Raw genomic sequence first — 20,093 nt, 5'->3', positions numbered from 1 at the left:
CAGAATCTGAAACAGGCTCCAGGCTCTGAGCAGTCAGCACAGAGCCCGACGCGGGGCTCGAACTCACGGACCGCGAGACCATGACCTGAGCCGAAGTAGGACGCCCAACCAACTGAGCCACCCAGGCGCCCCTGAAGTTGGATGCTTAACTGGCTGAGCCACCCAAGCGCCCCATGGTGGTGGAAGGTAGTTTTAAAGAATTATAGTGTTGTTTTAAAATTGTTATAAAAATTATAGATTGAAAGATACACCAATAAAAGTAGATGTGCCATATTGTTGGGGTTGGTTGCAAATACAAAATCCAGCATTATCTCAAAATTACTGGGAGTCATCGTACATGTTTATGTAGCTAATAGGTTACCACTGGCTAGCTACAAATTTGTTGGTTTTAGAATATAAGGGAAAAGGACTATAATAAGCATAATGGCCGGTCTCTTTGTTAGCTTCCAAGCTCATTTTGAAATGCTGTTGATCTAGAATCAACTCTTAGCTCAGTAATGAGGTTTTATAAACACGGTCTCGAAACATTTGTTTGATGAAATGGGTTCCTACAACTCTATTTCTATATGTTATCCCGATTCAGACAAAATCCTTTCACTATGGTACGTTGAAAAGAGCTTTGGGATTCACTGAAAGAGGGAAATCGGGGGTATGTATGCACCCCACCAGCAATCTGGTCAAGCCTGGCCATCTCCAGGCATGATTCTCACGGGTGTGGATTCACAGCCATCCCACGTGCCCACTCCCACCCTCAAGGCCACCCTAGCTGTGTGTCCTTGGGGCTGACCCACGCAAGCTCTGCCGAGACTTTCTCTCCCTGGAGCAGAAACCAGCCTCCAGAAGCCTCCTTAAAGCCAGGTTCACAAGCTCCTTTATGCAACGCCATCCGCGATACGCGCGGGTACGCTAGGTAATAGGTCACACACAGAGTAAACTGAGCTGGTGGCCAACTTTATTGGCCGCTTTATTTTTTTTAATAACTGATTACAACAGCCTTCTAAGGAGCCACCCTGCATTCAAAGGGAAGTGAGACTATCTCAGGAGCACAGACCACTGAGGAAGCAAAACATGGAAGGCTGGAAACCAGTCCACGCTAATTCCCACACTTGCCCTTTGCTCCCCATCTTAGAGCCCAGCCAGCCAGAATTTGCCCCCTCAGACCCTTCTGAGCTCATGTTTACAGCCTCAGAGCATGTGGTACATCGTCCTATCCCTAATAGACACGCTCACTCCATGTTTGCTGAATTTAAATTAAATTTTGATGTGTTTTTTATATTAAAGTGTAATCTAATTGATTGTAAGAAATAAAGCGTGGTGTGAAATGTATCGTTTGTACAAATACATTCAATGTTAGGGTTTGATCTATAAAAATAACTACATGACTGAGGTTTGATCTATAAAAATAACTACATGACTGGGGTGGGGTAAGGAAAATCAATGATTGATTTTGTCTCTGCCCGCCCCCCACCAACCCTTCTTCGCCAACACCTCCGCCCCACCCCACCTCCGCCAAGATCCCACTTCCCACCCCTCCCCCGACCCTGCTCTGGAGACTCTACTGTGGACCCCTCCCTGGCCTCAGGGCGGCGCTCTTCTCCAAGGCTGAGGCCACTCTCCAGACGTTGTACGTGAAGCCCTTCCTAGGAAGCTGCTAACAGGGTGTGCACATCCATGCCCTCCTTGCCCAAATGCACCTGTGTCTGGAACCCCCTAGGCTGGAATGGCACCAAACGTAGAAATAGGAGGTAATGGGGCAGCCCTGTTGTGAAGGCACAGGCAACAGGCAAGAGGAGTTGAATCCGCATGGAGCTGGGCGGTGAGGATGGGGGGCTGGGCGGGAGAGGGGGACAGACCGGGATGACGATCCTGATTGCTATCAGTGTGACTTTGATTGTTTTAATATTTTCATTGAGATTAATTTTCATACAGTGAACTGCATAAATCTCAAGTGTACAATTAAATGAGTTTCGATAAATACGTACCCACACCCCTACCAAGATGAAGATTGTTTCCATCACCCCAATAAAAAGGGTTAGTTTTTTATTGACTGGGCCACTGGGGTGCCCCAGTAGTTGATCAAATCTTACTCTGGGTGTGTCGGTGGGGGTGTTTCTGGAGGAAATTAACATTTGAATTGGCAGACCAAGGGGAGCATACTGCCCTCCCTAATGGTCAAAGACCTAAACAGAACAGTAAGCCCCCAAGTAGCACTCACTCTAAGTGATGTAAGGGTGAACATAACACACGTAGTCCTTAGGACGACCAAACTGAGACAGGGAAACCGAAGGGACCCCATGAAAGAAAAAGCTGGGTTTTTTCCTGTGCTTCTTTTCCTGCTTCTTTCAAGGACCCACATCCCCACCTTACACGTGCCTTTGTGTATGTCCTCCTTGTAAAAGTCAAGGAGTTAATGATTTCTTTGGAGTCCCCCAGCACAACAGATATCAAAGGAGTGACCGGGCCAGGTCATCATGAATGTTCTCCAAGACCACTGATTTCAAACCCCTTGACGCTAAGATCCCTGGCTGTCACAGATTTTGAGTCTGGAGTTCTCTCTTGTCCAGCAAGAGAGTGGACAAGAATTGAATACGAGAGGGGCTAATGTCCGGAAGGAGACAAGAGCCCTGAGTGAGGGTCCTTTCTCCGTATTTATTAGGATCAGAAGGCTTACATATGTGATGGACGTGCAGAAAGAGACAATAAAACAGTGATTTCCAAGGCATGCAGTGTTAGGGGGTTGGGTCAAGACAAATTAAAGTCCTGGCACCGAGCAGATGGCCGTTTACTACAGGCACCAGGCACCGTGTCTGTTTATCTTAACTTTTCTAGGGGCTAAGACAGATAGAGCATGCTACCTCAGGGTTAACCAGGTATTTTTCTCGCTGATTAGCTGTGGGCGCTTTCACCCTGTATCGGCTTTTTTGCTCTATGCCTTGTTTTACTTAATGATAAATTCTGGGTGCTTTCACCCTGCTGTGGTGGCTTTCCGCCTCTACCTGTTCGCAGATGCTTTCATCCTGTGGAAGCGGCTTTCTGCTCTATGCTTTGTTCTACGCTGGGCGCTTTCACCCTGTGGTGGCTTTCCTCCCTAAGCCTTGTTAACCCATTGGTGCGAGCTCCGAGAATTCTTTAACTTATTCCCCACACCTGGCTGTAGGGCATATGTGACTCATGGAGGACACTTGAGCACTCACCCTTGTTCGACCAGTTTCTGGATGCCTGAGAGGACACATACACCAGACCACTGTCCTCGGTAAAAACTCCTGACCCCCAAGCAAAGACGTAGCTCATGTTCCCTTTCCTTTCTGAGTCTCCCAGATGCTCGGTCTGTATCTGCTCGCTCTATATCTTCAATAAACTCTGCTCTCACTGCTTGCTTGCCTTTGACTTTCATCCAGCACAAAGCCAAGGACCCTCTTGGCTGGTCCTGCGGGACCCCTCCTGGGTCTTAGGACCCAGCCAGCCTGCATCAAAATGAGGTATTTATGATTATTATCCCCATTTTACATGTGCAGAAACTGAGTCACAGAGGGGTTGAGAAACGTGCCCAGTGTTGATCGCTGACAACAAATAAACACAGCCAGTATGTGGCAAAGCAGCCTTGCTCCAGATTCTGTGTTCTTACCCAGTACACTGCCCTGCTTCTCATATATTTCAGTCTATATATTTCTTATTTGAATTTTCATCCTAGGGATTTACTGGTATGATTAAACTTTTCTTAAATCATAATTATGTGATCGAGTCAAGATGATGCACTCAACGTTATCAAAAGAGTCACCAATCAATGAAAGTGGAGCTGTCACCACAATTCAGAGAAACTGTCCCATTGAGGGGAATCCATGCAATCCCCACACCCCCCAATACTCTCACTTATCCTGCCTCTGTTAAAACCCTTCAAGGCCCCCAAAGCTTTTGCATTAAAACAGTGGTTCTAAATCTTTTTGATCTCGAGATCTCTTTGCACTCTTAAAAATTATTGAGGATCCCCAAGAAGCTTTTGTTTATCTGGAATATATGTGTAAACACTTGAGATATTAGAATTAAAACTGGGACACCTGGGTGGCTTCGTCAGTTAAGTGTCTGACTCTTGATATCATCTCAGTTCATGATCTCATGGTTTGTGAAATTGAGCCCCGGGTCAGGCTCTGTGCTGACAGTGTGGAGCCTGCTTGGGATTCTCTCTCCCCCTCTCTCTCTGCCCCTCCCCTGCTTGTGCTTGTGTTCTCTCTCTCTCTCTCTCAAAATAAATACTAAACTTAGAAAAAACCCATAAGTTTAAGAAACTAAGATAATACACAAACATTTCATTTATTTAATTGATTTTAAAACAACAATAATAAATCTATTCCGTGTTAACATAAATAACATTTTTATGAAACCATTTACAAAAGAAAACTAAATTTAGCCAGAAGGATGGCCCTGTTTTACAGCTTTGCAAATCTCATTTATGTCGAGTTTAATAGAAGGCAGCCGGATTGTCATATCTACTCTTGCATTCAGTCTGTTGCGATGTTATTTTGATTGAAGTAGAACAAGGGAATCTGTCCTCAAACAGATAAGTAGTTGGAAAAGGGAAGAGCATTTGAGTGGACTTTTCCAAAACTTGGTGGATATTCTTCTTTCCTAATACACCCAAACTGAATAAATGGTGGTGTGGAATCTGAAAGCACACTGATGAACATTTCCTAGTCTGTTACATTAAAATATCCTGGTATACTTTGCTCTTTATAGATCATCCATTGGTCCTTTGGAAGATATCAGTTCACCAAATTATGCATATTTTCCAAAACGTTGACATGTTTTGTTGCACAATGTCGAAAAAATATATTTGTTAATACAACCACCAATCTCATCAGAAAGTTCTTTTAAATATTGGAAAATTGCCAAGCTCGTGGTGGTAGATACTTTTTCCAGAATTACAGTTTTCACTCAGGAATTCACGTTTCATCCTTGGCAAGAAATACTGTCGAGTTGTTTTCCTTGAGGTGACAAGCTCATTTTGTTCGTTTTCAAGAAAATACCTGTTAGATACTCTGAATGAGCACAGTTTGTCTGTCAGTTATCTCCTCAAACAAAAAGTCTCTTGCGAAAAACACGGCCAAGTCCGCTAACCCCTCAATCACAAGTACTGTTCTCCGAACGACCTCAAGACTTCCCGTTCCCCCACACAAAAGATTAAAAAGCTGCGTACTCAAGTGTCTAGATTTAATAAAATTCGTAATGTTTACTGCTTCGTAAAGACATTCTTAAGTGAAACTGGCTTTGTCTGTTTCCTGCCAAAGTGGTTGGTAAGGAATAAATACAGTGACAACGAGGGGCCTTGATTCCTGCTAAGGCGCCAGCAATTTTCACTCACCACCGCTTTCGCACATCAGTGCAAATGTCAACACAGTACGAAAACAACGTAACGTCTGAGTATCGTCGTGAAAACCCATTTGACCACCTGAAAGAGTCTTAGGGATGCTGAGGGGTCCGTGAACTACATTTTGAGAGTACTGCTGCCTTACATTATTTGAAAAGATGGACTAGTTGTCCAAAAACCTCAGATTTACGTAATCCAATCAGCACGATCTGATCAATTTTAAAAAGTCACTGTCCACCAATGCCTGTGTTCCAAGCCCTATTAGGTGCTGGGGGCACAGAGGTAGGCCTATGTGGCTCCCCATGCCTTGGGGCTTAATTTTATTTGAGGAGACAGACAATAGACAGATAAAACAACTTCAGACTATTTCAAGGCCCTGAAGGCTGGCCTGGGGGAGGCAAGGGTTCCTTCCTATACAGAGAATGGCTGAGGAGGGGCCTCCCAAAGAAGTGATACACTTAAGGAAGGCCAGAAAATAAGGAAGGGCCCAGGAAACAGCATTTCAAGCACAGGACAAAGAAATTGCAAAGATCCTGTGGCAGAAATAGCATGGCATTTTTAAGGAACAGGAGGGGTGGGCTTAACGTGGGCCTGTTTCTCCTTTCTGGCTTTGCTTATTGCCTAAGGGTGCTCACCCAATCTAGTGGTTTCAACGTCATCTGCTGTGTGCATGGCCGATGGCCACAAATGCTCTTCTCCTGCTGACCCTCCCTAAAACCCAGACTTACGCCCCCAACCAACATCTCCCCTTGGCCACGAATAAGCAAATGCTCAAAACTGACCCGCTATAGAGACGGGCAGTAAAGATGCGCAAGAGAAACAGCAACATGCCAGCAAAGACTCAAGTCCTGTTACCAACCAAGTCGTCGCTGATTGGATTGGTGACAAGGCGCCTATGAGACCCACAAAGCTTCAACGCACCTGTATAGGTTTTCCTTTGCAGTGCCAACTGCAAAGGTTGCAAAGGGCAAAAAATGATCCCCCCAAAACAAGAGAAGAAACAAGACAGTAATTACCCAAATGCATGGGAGAGGTAGAGAGAGATGCTGCTTCTGGAGTAGGTGAATTTGACTCTTAGGAACACAGGCTCATGCCCTACCTGCCATCTCTGCAGCTCTTTGGGACTGTCCTGTTGCGTCGGACATCAATTTTGTTGAGTTTGACAAGAGTGTTCCTGGGTGACTGTTCCAAATCCCCATGCTTCGCGGCACCCCCAGGGACTCCGGTGCAATTGCTTTGGGTCAGGCCCTCCAGCTGCGTATTTGTGCAGCAGCCAGAGCCGCGGGCCCCAGGGGTCAGCCTCCCACCTGGCGCCCGGAAGATACAGCCTCTGACTCATCCTTCCCGCAGCCCCGGGGGCACACTGACCGGGTTCAGCGTGGACCTCGCCAGACGCTCCTGTGAGATGTGTGGCACCGATCGCAAGGCTGGAGGGGGTGACCCGTCAAAAGCCGGGGTGGGGCGCTCGGAGGAAGAATGGGCAGAGGGGGCCCAGCTCGCCCTGCCCAGCTCAGCAAGGGGAAAGCTAGCTCGCGGGAGCCTCGGAGGTCCCAGGGAAGGACACCGCCGCAGCACCGAGCCCGCTAAACCGGCTTCTCAGGTTCACCTTCATACATCTAAAGCGAGGGGCGCTGGGTAGGGCAGCAGAGCAAAAATGCGCACAGGTAAAAAGAGAGCCGGGACGCTCGGTTGAGGCACCGCTGGGATTCGAACCCAGGATCTCCTGTTTACTAGACAGGCGCTTTAACCAACTAAGCCACGGCGCCGCCCGCACGAATACCGCGAGAATCTGTTCCCCATCACCATTCAGTCCCTCTGCGGTGCGCATGCGCACAAGTTTCGTCCGCAAGAGGCGCATGCGTGGTGTATAGCCCTGCCCACACCAGCGGCTGAGGCGAGGGGGTTGGACACGGAAGCCGGAAAAGTGGGAAGCGAGTGTTGCCCCAGGCCCGGGAGCGCTGGTCTTCCCGGTTGCTGTGGTGTCTGCGCCGCGGCGTGGAGCCAGATGGCCCTGTCTATGGGGGGGGGGGGGGGGGTGCCCGCGCAAGGTTGGGCTTTCTGCCCTCCAGACCTGGCGGAGGAAGCCCCCCCACGCTGTCCCGCGAGGCCCAGGCCCCCGGCGTCCGGTCTGGGCGCACAGCTCGCCGTGGCCCCGCTCACCGCGCTGGAGCCCTGGGCCCGGGAGCCTGCGGCGCGCCCCGGACGCACTGGGGGTGGGCGGCCCTGCCCGCTCCGGGGGCGGCATCTGCCCGCCTGCCGCGACCAGACGTTCGGTGGGGCCGCCTCTCCCGCGGGAGGGCACCGCGGGCGCCTGAGCCGTCGGCCCTGAGGGATCCGGAGCTTCGAGGAACCCAGGCCGCTGGCCTCGGAGCACCGACACCGCACGTGCTGCCAGAGTTGGCAGGGTGCTCGCCTGCAGCTTCTTGGGTCTCCTCGCCCGGACAGCGCAGCCACCTCTTCCCAACACTTTTCAGAGGGCCTTCGAGCCAATCCATTCATTCACCCACCCGTGGGAGAGCCTCATCCGCAGAAATGTTAGACTCCGCAAGTGCATATGCTCAAGAAGATTTACTCCAGTATTATCTGTAATAGCAAAAATCGAGAAACAAAGCTATGTGCCCATCGGTGCGACACTGTTGGTACCTGCAGCCGAGCCGTCCTCCAACGCAGAAGGGGAAGCACTCCTTTGTGCGTGCCGTGTGCGGCAGGAGGGAGACCACTTAGCAAAAGGAATTCTCTTTGAAAGAGAGCGTGAAGTGGAGCTTTGACATGTTCATACATCATTCATGTGGGTAAGTGGATACATACTGAATAGCCAGCCCCAGGGTGACCAGAGTCACCAGGGTTATGACTGAGGAGGGCAGCGCCCAAGCACGGAACCTGCCCAAATAGTGACTACCAGGTTACGGTGCTCATGGGCAGAATCATTGGATGCCAGTCAAATACACTAAATAAATCAGACCTACAATTAAGTTTTTTAAACAAAGCAAGGGCAGAGCTAACGACTGACAGGAATCGTGCGAGCCATAGCAAATGGGAAAGGGAGCCCTTCCTGTTTGTCCATGAAACCTGAAGGAATTGATTTATGTAGTACGGTATGCTGTGGGAGCAGGAGGGCGGCTCTACATCTGCCTGGGCATTCTGGAAAAGTCTGGGGCAGAGAGGATGACCCACCCTGTGATGGAAATGCCCTCCGCCCACCTGCCTAACCAGACCTTCCTCTGCTCTGGGTGGATGGCCGTCTAGGAGCATTAACCAGGGACGACCCAGAGTGCCTTGCCACACAACAGTCTCCTCCCCGGAGGGGTCTCCACACATCTTCCTGTCGTTTGACAGAGCCGTCCACAGGAGCTGCAGTTGCTAGCCTGGCTGCCTTACAGGGCAACACCAGAGTCCAGAATGTGTTCCAAAAATGACACCAGGAACACCAGGTCATAAAGCTTAGAAGGAGCAAAAATGCCTCTAGAATTCACACACATGCTTGTTTTCTAAAGGAATCTAGATTTATTCGTCATGAAAACTAAAAAAGTGTATGATCTCCACTACCAAGAGTGCTGTGGAGCTGAGGCCATGCCCCTGCCCCTGTCTGATACGCCTACCCGGCCAGGAAGGGGCCATAGAGAAAGGTCCCTGCAGAACCCCAAAACCCATATGACAGGTGCTCAAGTCAGTCAACAGGCCCAATGGCCATCAGTCATCTGTGGCCGGGCTGCACTCCCTTGCCAGTGAGCTTCCCCTCCGGATGATGATGAGGCCTCTGCTGACAAGTCTTTTGCATCCATCCGGCAGAACACACATTTGGTGACGGTTTCAGAAAAGATGTCACTTTCGTAGATGGAGAAAGGCCTGTCACACACTTCACACTGGCATGGAGCATTTAAAAAGAGCAAAAGGAAGAAGTGCTGGTCAGAAGGGACCAAGGCATCCAGTTAGAATTCTCCCACCAGACCCAGCCACCTGTGGCTGGGCCAAGGCAAGAGCTCCCTCTCCTCTCTGCAGTCTCTGCAGACCCCACAAGGGTGGAAATTGCAGGCCACTGAGAGAGAATGAACACAGGCTTCTCCCTCTCTCCCCCCCACGGAAGCTGTGCAGGCACCGACCGCCTGGCTCATCCCTGGCTAGGGGAATCCTGGGGACAGGAGCCACAAGCCGCTCGACGGTGGAGAGGACAGGGGGTGCGTGTCTAACCCCGTCCTGTGCCCTTTGCAGAGCACAACTGTGGGGCGGAGGAGCTATCCTAACGCCCTGACACCCTGGGGACCTAACTTACAAAACCATGAGAAAGAAGTAGGCAAGATTTCCAAACAAAGCAGCCATTTCTCCGGGTGAAGGTACTAAGCATCCTCCTCCATGTCTGAGCCAGTTTCCGGCCAAGGCACAGAGAGCAGTGGCATGGTGGCACAGCTCACCCGCCGTATCTCCTGCCCGCAAACAAGTGAGCACCACCATGGGGCGGGCTCTCAGACCACGGGCAGGAGTCTCTCAGGGGTACCCACCACAGCACCAGCCTCCTGCAAGATGGCACCCCACCCGGGCAGGCCCTCTGGGAAATCCGACTCCTGAGGTTTCTTATATTGATTTAGAGCAAGGTAAATGCAGAAGGCTCATCTTTGGAACAGCTTCAAGTATGTCTCTTTCTTTTCTCTGTTTTGCAAGAAAGAAATTTGATCCTTTACCTACCTTAGTCTACAGCATACTTTCCCATGGCCCCACCCCAAAAACGACAGGGCTCAGAGGAGGCAGTTCCTGGAGCCCTGTCCCTGGTGGCAGGTGAAGGACATGGAAAAGTACTGCTCTGTAGTTAGTCAGCTTCTAGGGCCTAAGGGCCAACATGGCCACACGGGCCATGATGACCAGCTGGCCACAAAGACCAGGTCCATGTTGGTCCCCTCCCCCCACCTCCTTGCCCCGTAGTGCTGTTCCCAAATTAGCCATTTCCAGAAGCGGTGGCTCCCAGCTGGGCCTTCTAAGAGGAGACACGCCTAGGTGGCTCCAGGATTCTGAGGGAAGGAGGACTCCGGACACGCAGCATAGACTCCCCAAGCCTCTCAAAGTGGCAACCAAGTGTCTATACTGCAAGGCCCCCACAGGGACTGGCCTCCAGTCCCCAGGGTTAGACTCTGTGGCCGGTCCTGGCTGCACCTGGTGAAGCAGGTGTGTCCCCCCTACCATCACGATCCTGCCCCAGAGAAAAACAGGCACCTGGGCCTCTATCACAGGAGGGCACTGGGGGGGCCTGGCCAATGGGTCTGCCACTGACGTGTAGGAGGCCGATGCCATGTCCTGCTGTGTGCCCAGCCATTTCTCCTCTGACTCATTCCCCTCCTCAAACGCCCGGGGCTCATTCCTGCCTTGCAGTCTCCACACTGGCTCTTCCGCTGCTGGGACGTTCTTCCCCTACACATCTGCACGGCTCACTCCCTCACCACCTTCAGGTCTTTGAACAAATGTCACCTCCTCAGTGACGTGTCTCCTGACCACCCCGTGAAGCAGCCAGCACCTCTCATTCCCTTTCCTGACACTACTCCTCTCCAACTTACTTACCGCCATGAGACCTACTGCAGTATTTTTCTTGCTTCTTTATTCATTGTCTCCTCTTTTAGAACATAACTTCCCTCAGGGCAAGAATCTCCATCTGTTTGCTCATGGTTTTATCCCCAGTTGCCCAATTAATGTTTATTCGAAGAACAAATTGATTTGTGGAGGAGACTAACGAACACCTTCATTACCCAATACCAACCTGTTTCACCTTTGAGCCCAGGGCCTTTTTGTACTTTATGACCAAAGGAATTTGGTCAATTTCTTCAATATTCCATAGTCTCATGGTCCTATCCTAAAACAAGTCAAACAGCAAAGCAGCAGTCACAAGATGGGCTCCTTCAGCTGGGAGGCCCCAGGAAGGCGCATCACATCCAGGTGAAGAATCCCACCCTGCAGAGAAGCAGAAGTAGGGTGACCGACTGTCCTGGTTTCTCTGGGACCATCCCACCTCTATGACCACAAGTCCCCAATCCCAGCAAACCCATTCCAGAGGGCAAAAAGTCTCACTTTTCAGCAATGGATGTGGAAGTTTGAGGGAAAAGGACAAAACCCATACTGTGGTCCCCAAAATAGGAGCTGAAAGCAAAACTATTTTTAATGCCAAATGGATACACATCCATAGGTAATCCATCTTCCATAGTTGCTGTCAGTTTTCCATGACGTGCAGTTCACGTTAAGTTCCCAGTAATGGGTCATCCATTACCGTGATTCACTCCATGCAACGTGATTTAAGTATCCAACTTAACTGCATGCATCGTAATTGTGTTAACAGTCTGGCTTTGATTTTACCTACGCAACTGTCGTGCTCTGTTTCAAGATATTGCTAGTAAAAATTTTTCACATTGTGAGTATTACGATCAGGTTTTCTAAGAGTTCAGGTCATGAGAATGAGAATAATTACAAGGCCAGTGCCAACGTGATGCAGACCTCGCCAGAAGAGGAGGCTAAACGACTCTGTTTAATGATGGCTGGACAGACACATAAAACTAGATTGGGGGCAGAGGCGAGGTGGTAAATACCCAGAACAAAGCACACTGCAGGATGTGAGGGAAAGACTTTGCTATTGGGTATGGGGAAGCAAATGCAGAAGTACATGTGGACACAAAGTCTCACAAGCCTGGGATGAGGTGGGCAGGTTCTAAATCACCAGTTTTTTCATATCCCAAAAAAGACACCAATGGGAAAGAAAATGAAATGTCAGGCAACCAGATTGGAAAAGAAGTAAAACTATCTCCATTTGAAGGTTACATAACCTTGTACATAGAAAACCTTCAAGAATCGACCAAAAAACTATTAGAACTAATAAATAAGTTCAGTAGGGCTGCCGAATACAAAATCAATATGCAAAAACCTATTGTATTTTTATATACTTGCAATGAACACTCTGAAAAGGCAACTAAATAAACAATTCCATTTAGAATCAGATCAAAAAGAAGGAAATGTTTACTAATAATTTTAACAAAGCGAGTGCAAAACTTATAGACCAGAAACTAAAAAATACTGTTGAAAGAACCTAAAGAAGGTGTAAATAAATAGAAAAATATCTCAGGTTCAATGGGTCAGAAAAAGGTAGTGTGGCACAGGCATAAAGATAGACGCAGAGGTCAATAGAATCAAGAAACTAAGTATAAAACCTCACATTTATGATCAATGGCCTTTTGGCTAGGGTGCCAAGAGCTAAAACGATGAAACTCTTAGAAGAAAACATAGGGGTAAATATTAGTGACAGAAGATAAGACAATGGTTTCTTAGATCTGATACCAAAAGCAGAGGCAACAAAATAAAAAAAAAAAAAACTGGACTTGATCAAAATTAAAAATTTGTGCTTTGACAAACACACTTCAAAAAAGTGAAGACCTATAAATGGCCAATAGGCACATGAAAAGACACTCAACATCATTAGCTCTTAGGGAAATGCAAGTTGAAACTACAAGATACCACTTCACAACCATTAGGATGACCACAATCTAAAAAAGATAACAAAAAAACCCTGCCCGCTGGGGAGGCTGTGGACAAATTGGAACCGTCCTGCACTGCTGGTGGGAAAATAAGAGGATTCAGCACTTTGGAAAGCGGTCTGGCAGTTCCTGAAGTGAAAGTGATCAAACATACAGAGTTACCATTGTGACCCAGCAGTGCCACTCTGGGGTATAGGCCCAAAAGAATCAAACACGAGTGTTCCAACAAAAACTTGATCACGGACACTCATAGCAGTATCATTTACAATAGCCAAAAGGCAAAAAGAACCATTCCCATCAACTGATGAAATAAAATGTGATATATCCATATAATGGAATATGATTCAACAGTAAAAAGAAATTAAGTATGTACTTCTATATGTTACAACATGGATAAATCTTGAAAACATTATGCTAAGTGAAACAAACCAGTCACAAAAGGCCATGTATTGTACGATTATATTTATTTATTTATTTATTTTAATTTTTTTTTTCAACGTTTATTTATTTTTGGGACAGAGAGAGACAGAGCATGAACGGGGGAGGGGCAGAGAGAGAGGGAGACACAGAATCGGAAACAGGCTCCAGGCTCCGAGCCATCAGCCCAGAGCCTGACGCGGGGCTCGAACTCATGGACCGTGAGATCGTGACCTGGCTGAAGTCGGACGCTTAACCGACTGCACCACCCAGGTGCCCCTGTACAATTATATTTAAATGAAAGGTCCATAATAGCAACATTAGAAACAATAATAGAATAAATAAACAGTAAAACAAAAGTAGATTAGTGGTCCGAGCTAACACAATGAGACCATAAAAGGAAATAAAAGGTATACAGATTGGGAAAGAAGAAATAAAACTGTGTTTGTTGGGGCACCTGGGTGGCTCAGTTGGTTAGGCATCTGACTTCGGCTCAGATCATGATCTCACGGTCCGTGGGTTCGAGCCCCATGTCGGGCTCTGTGCTGACAGCTCGGAGCCTGGAGCTCGCTTCGGAGTCTGTGTTTCCCTCTCTCTCTGACCCTTCCCAGCTCTGTCTCTCTCAAAAACAAAAACAAAAACAAAACAAAAAAAAACAACTGTGTTTGTTCACAGATAACATAATGGTGTTTATAGAAAATCCAAAAGCAATCAACAAAAGAATTATTGGAATTAATAAGTGATCAAAACAGAGTTGCAGGATACAATGTTAATATACAAAAGTCAACCGCTTTCCTATATACCAGCAATGAACAGCTGGAACCTTGAATTAAAAGCACACTACCATTATTAGCCACGCCCCCCCACCAAATGAAATACTTATGTCTATTTCTAACAAAATATGTATAAGATCTATGTGAGAAAAACTATGAAACCCTTCATGAATATGAAAATTCAATATTGCCAAGATGTCAGTTCTTCCCAATTTGATGCATATATTCAGCGCAATCCCAATAAAAATCCCAGCAAGTTATTTTGTGGATATTGACACACTGATTGCCAAAGTTTTTATGAAGAGGCAAAAGATCCTCTTGGATTGTATTGTAGCCAATACAATAACAAAGAGAGGGACAAAGTGGGAGGACAGACACTACCCAACTTCAAGTCTTACTGTAAAGCCACAGTTATCAAGACACCGCGGTATTGGTGAGAGAATAGACAGACCATTGGAACCGAATGGAGACTGCAGAAATAGACCCACATAAATGTAATCAACTGCTTAACAAAAAAGGAGAGGCAATGCAATGGAAAAAATGATAGTCTTTTCAACAAATTTGCTAGAACAACTGAGTATCCACGTGCAAAAAAAAAAAAAAAAATCTAGGCACAGACCTAACATTCTACTCAAAATGGATCACAGGCCTAAATGCAAATTGCTAAAACTCCTAGAGAATAACATAGGAAAAAAATCTAGATGACCTTGGGTTTAACGATGACTTTTAGATATAGCACCAAAGACATATCCATGAAAGAAATAATTGATAAGTTAAACTTCATTAAAATTACATTCTTCTGCTCTGCAAAAGACACTGTCAAGAGAATATAAAGAGAAGCTATAGACTAAGAGATAATATTTGCAAAAGATATATATGATAAAGGACTATTATTAAAAGTGTACAAAGAACTCTTAAAACTTAACAATAAGAAAACAAAGAACCCAATTAAAAATGGACCAGAAAGGGGAGCCTGGGGTGGCTGAGTCAGTTAAGCATCCAACTTCAGCTCAGGTCATGAACTTGCAGTTTGTGAGTTCGACCTGCGCATCAGGCTCTGTGCTGACAGCTCAGAGCCTGGAGCCTGCTTCGGATTCTGTGTCTCCCTCTCTCTCTACCCTACCCCACTCACACTCTGTCTCTCTCTCTCTCAACAATAAATAAACATTAAAAAAATTTTTTTAAGAAATAAACATTGAAAAAAGTTGAGTCTTACATTTATGTATTTTAAGCATACACAATATAGCCTACAAAATTGAGGGACACCCGGGTGGCTCAGTTCATTAAACATCCAACTTCAGCTCAGGTCATGATCTCACCACAGTTCATGAGTTCGAGCCCTGCGTCAGGCTCTGCGCTGACAGCTCAGAGCCTGGAGCCTGCTTCAGGTTCTGTGTCTCCCTCTCGTTCTGTCCCTCCCCCGCTTGTGCTCTGTCTCACTCTCTCAAAAATAAACAAACATTAAACAGAAATTTAAATATGCATTGAAGACTTCTTTTAAAGTATAAATAAACTGTTGCATGATAAGATAGAAAGAGACAGCATAAAATATTTTTATATTTTTCTTCAACAGATTTGTTTGATTAGTCCCACTATTAATTACTACTAATTGCTGCTGTTAAGTAGTCCAACGATTATTGTTTCAATAATAGCATTTATGTAACAGAGAAGGAAAAACACAGAATGAGACATAATTTCAAATAAGCATTCATTTTTCATACTTTGGTTTGCACTTTTACTTTTCTCCAGCTTTACCGAGATATAGTTGCCATAATCATTTCTCATATTTTCAGGTTAAAATAGTAACACGTAGGCACAGGTCTGGCAGCATCTGGGCTGGCTGGCTCTCTAACAAGGGAGCCTACTCACGGTTCGCAGAGTCTTGCCCACGGTCCCATAGACCTAGAAACCCCCAGACTAGAGAATGACGTGGCTCTAATAAAGATCGGTGGGGGGCAAGTTGGGACGCCCACTTCTCCTGTACTCACACCTGAAGGACAGCCCTTGGGACACCCTGGGCTAGCTCTTGTGTGCCATTGGCATGGGAACTCCAGGACATAGTGATGCAGAAAGGGAAGACCCACCCGGGACCTCAGGGTGGTCTCTGGGGCTCACCAACACAAGGAGCTGACGCTTTCCCCTCCTAGGCCCCCTGCTGGCTCCGTCACTCACGGGTCTGGGCAGGCCCTTCCTCCAACAAAGCTCAGAGGTGAGTGGTTGCAGACACGGAAATACCTGGCGACTCCCCACAGGAGGACAAGAGGACCTGCTTTCCCTGTTCCCAGCAGCTCGCTGGATGAGGGTGGCCTGGCTAGGTGCGGCCCTCACAGAGAGCCGGCCCAGGAATTTTGCTGGGCAATAACACTTCTTTGACACAAATTCTCACAAGTGTGAGAGAAATTTTAAGTTACTCAAAGGCTGCCCATTTTTACCTTTGAAGAAGACAGGACCCGTTTCTTGTCATTGCTAATGGCAACATCTGTCACCCAGTCACTATGGCCCTGAAGAAAAAAAAAAAATAGAATTTTAACAAGGAACTGGAGGAAAAACCTTGGGAAACACAACAAAAACAGAAAACACAAAGTTGGGACCCCAGAGATGCATACATTTAAGAGCAACTAACTGTGTTTCCCTGATGTCACCAATGCCATTTAAGGTGGAACAGAAAGTGTAAAGGTTGGCGATGCATGCGCACATTACAGCACTGTGTGCGTTGTTCAAATAGTACTCTGGAGTTTAGCAGGATGGAAAGAAAACGACTATGTTCCCGGCTGGCCCCAGAGCACCTCTTGCAGGTTTTTGTTGGCATTCTTTGTTCCAGGAAATACCATTCCTATTGAAGGTCCTGTTGGTGAGGGGGCTTTTGCTTCAAGTGAGGTTTGCTTCAAACCTATCCACTGTGGCTCAGGCAATTAGGGGTTATTTTCCTCAGGTAAAATGGAGCTCAGAGGAGATAAGTTCCATTGCCAGCTCAGACCCCGAATGATGTCAGGGCTCTGCATCAACATCTTTATCATTCTTTGGCCTTCCTCGTACAGAAAGAGTGGAAGGGGAGGCAATATGGTATATGATGTATATGGTATATGGCAGGAGGAAAGAAAGCAAGAGAGAAATTAAATTCCTGTGCAGAACAAAAGGACAGGAGCTTAAGAGTGGGAAAAATAGAGAGAGAAGAAGAGAGCAACCGGAAAGGGGACAAAGGGACTTTTGCACACAGGGATGTTCAACATTTGGTTTTAAGGTATTTATTTGCTGTGATGTAAACTCCCTTTGCCTCCCCCAAAACCCTTGGAGAAGAGGACCGAAGACAGACCAGCTCTGGGAGCCTGAATGTTGTGATGATCCAGGGGACACATTTGAGCCACAGGGAACAGCGGGACCAAAAATCATGGATGCAAGCGTTCACAGCCAAACCATGAGACCACAAGACCAGGGAGGATGTAGATATCTTGGGGTAGGAGGCACTGGGCACAGAGGCACTTCTGTAGCCAATCCTGGAACTACCTGACTCTGGATTCTTGCCATGTGGGACAATCCATCCCCTTACTATAGAGCCACTTTGAGTTGAGTCTCCTCTAACTTATAGGCAAAAGCACTCAGCCGATGCCACCATTTTGGAGTCCATTACTCTTTGTGTATCTTCGTTATGGGACTCATCTTTCTGTAGAGTAATGTCCGTGGTCCTTAGACACTTTCCCACCTCTGAGTTTTTGCATTTGCTCTCACATTTGCCTGGAATGCCCTTCCCCAAGATCCTCATCCACCTAGTCTTTCTTTGTCATCAAGTTCTCAGCTCATATGCCACCTTCTCCAAGAAGCCCTCCCACTGTGGATTACTCCTTGGGGTCTATTTCTATCACATCACCCTGTTGTGGTTTCTCTCTTTCACTCATCACTGTCAGTGATTTGTTTGTTGGTGTTCTCCACAGAGGTGTCACCTCCAGTTGGGACGGCTTGGTCTGTCTCACCCACGGCTGTATTCCCAGCACCCAGCACCCGGCATGATCCTCTATCTGATGCTGACATTGATACCTTCAAGGAGAGCTTCCGGTAGCCTTCTCCTACATCCCAGATAGCCACAGTCCTGTCGAGCCCTCCAGACACGAGAAAAGAGGCTACAACAAAAAGTGACAAAGTTTCAGGGGGTGGGTGGGGTCGTCTTCCCCTGCCATCTGCTTCTTCCTTCAGGAGGCCAAAGTGGGAGGAAGCATTTGTGAAGTGCCACCATGGTTCACTCCAAGGACGCTCAAACCCCTTATTGGTGTGGCTCAATGTCTCCCAACCAGTTACAGTCAATTCTCATTATTCATGGCAATTATATTCTGTAGTCATCACAAACACTGAATTAGTTAACAGTGAACAATTTCTCCCAGGGAATATGCAGGGTTAGGTCCCTGTGAGCCTCTGGTCACAACATTTCATTAACTGATCAATATATAACCTTGTTTTATGTCTGTTTCTGTTTGAACACACTTTATTTGATACATATTGTTTATTCATTAAGGTTAAGTTCACAGCCATCAGTGCTACAGCTCATGCCTGAACCAAGCTTCTCTGATACATGTGTTTTCCCTGTAAGGCACATTACTGCCTTCTTGCATTAGGAACACCAGACAGCAAGCACATCAGTATTGCGCTTGGGGGCTTTTTAAACAGCAAAGTCACACCAAAAAAAAAAACAAAAACAAAAACAAAAAAACAAAAAACAAACAAACAAAAAAACGCTACAAAATGCAAAATACCTGGGCACTAAATGGACTACTTTACAATAAGAGAGCTGAACTAAGAAGGCAGAGGGTCACCTTGTTCAGCCTCAGCTGGGAACGTGTGCATAGGCTAACTCACACTTGTCACTGTTCTGTGCATGTCCATAGTCCACGTGGCATCGCAGAAGTGCCACAAGTATTGATTTTAGAGTTACAAAGAAATTTTACCCAATATGCTAATTCACAAACACGGAATGTGTGAATAGCGATGATGTAAGTCTGAAACCCCGAAACAAGGACGGAAGCTGGCAGGACACCTCTTAATGGGGTCTGACTCACACAGACACTGCTTGTGAAGAGGAAGAGTTGTTCAAAGGCACTCTAGCATCTCTCAAGCCAGGCCCTGATTGCTTCTGTACTGGCAGGGTGCCCCTGAAACACAGAATGAGCGCCACTCCCAAGAATGGAGGGGTCAAACATTTGGCTCCTGTGTGTCAAGACTGGTCATTTCCCTCACTGAGGCTAGTGGCCTAAGGCTGCTTCCTGTCCTCACCCCTGTTTGCATCTATGCCCCTTCATTTGGCAACAACTCCCCAATTTCCCATGGGGAACACCCCTCACATACTCTTAGTCCCTCTGGTCAGGGGGTACTGACTTGAACCTGTAGCTCAAGGGGGTGGGGGTGGGCAAGTTACTCACACCTAGCCAATCAGAGCTTCTCAGCCCCTGCTGAAATGATTGGTTCAGAGATGAGTGTGTGCCCCAAGCTGAGCCAATGAGAGACTTTCCTGGGACTTGTGCTGGTACCATCTAAGAGAAGGATCTCTCTCTGGGGCACCTGGATGGCTCAGTCAGGTAAGCCTCCAGCTCTTGGTTTCAGCTTAGGTCTGGATCTCACAGGTTTGTGGGATCATGCCCTGCATCAGGCTCTGTGCTGACAGTGTGGAGCTTGCTTGAGATTTCAGTCTCTTCTCTCTGCCCCTCCCCAAACTCGTTCTCTCTCTCTCTCTCTCTCTCTCTCTCTCTCTCTGTCTCTCTGTCTCTCTCTCTCTCTCAATAAAGAAATAAACTTTAAAGAAGAACAGGAGGAGAGGGAGAAGGAGAAGGAGGAAGAAGAAGAGGAGGAAGAAGAAGGAGGAGAAGGGTCTCTCTTTCTCCAGGGTTGGCTCCCTGACAGCCTTGTCTGAGTGTCTGGACCCAGCCATGCCTACTCTTGGACTCTTGGGGGTTAATAAATATCTTTGGCAGCTATGCCACATTAAGCTGAGTCTCTGTTACTTGCAAACTTGTATCTATGAATGTGCCTCTTGGTTTTTTTGTTCCCAGTGAAGATAAA

General features: G+C 47.1%; 1 protein-coding gene and 1 non-coding gene across 2 annotated transcripts in view; both read right to left on the bottom strand.

Moving 5' to 3' along the window:
- Positions 1 to 7,054: 7,054 nt before the first annotated feature.
- TRNAT-AGU lies at positions 7,055 to 7,128 on the bottom strand. Its single transcript has one exon. It is a non-coding gene; the product is annotated as a tRNA-Thr (tRNA).
- Positions 7,129 to 8,824: 1,696 nt separating this feature from the next.
- WDR88 (WD repeat domain 88) overlaps positions 8,825 to 20,093 on the bottom strand; it is a 44,626-nt gene continuing 33,357 nt past the window's right edge. The window contains exons 8-11 of the mRNA XM_030299666.1: positions 18,084 to 18,166; positions 16,484 to 16,552; positions 11,103 to 11,195; positions 8,825 to 9,225 (exon numbers count right to left, since the gene is read on the bottom strand). Coding sequence (XP_030155526.1) covers positions 9,034 to 9,225; positions 11,103 to 11,195; positions 16,484 to 16,552; positions 18,084 to 18,166 — 437 coding nt within the window. The 3' untranslated portion in view covers positions 8,825 to 9,033. The remainder of the gene's footprint in view (positions 9,226 to 11,102; positions 11,196 to 16,483; positions 16,553 to 18,083; positions 18,167 to 20,093) is intronic.

The sequence above is a fragment of the Lynx canadensis genome, chromosome E2 (assembly GCF_007474595.2).
Source record: "Lynx canadensis isolate LIC74 chromosome E2, mLynCan4.pri.v2, whole genome shotgun sequence".
Taxonomy (NCBI): Eukaryota; Metazoa; Chordata; class Mammalia; order Carnivora; family Felidae; genus Lynx; species Lynx canadensis.
This window is presented reverse-complemented; position numbering and strand designations above follow the sequence as displayed.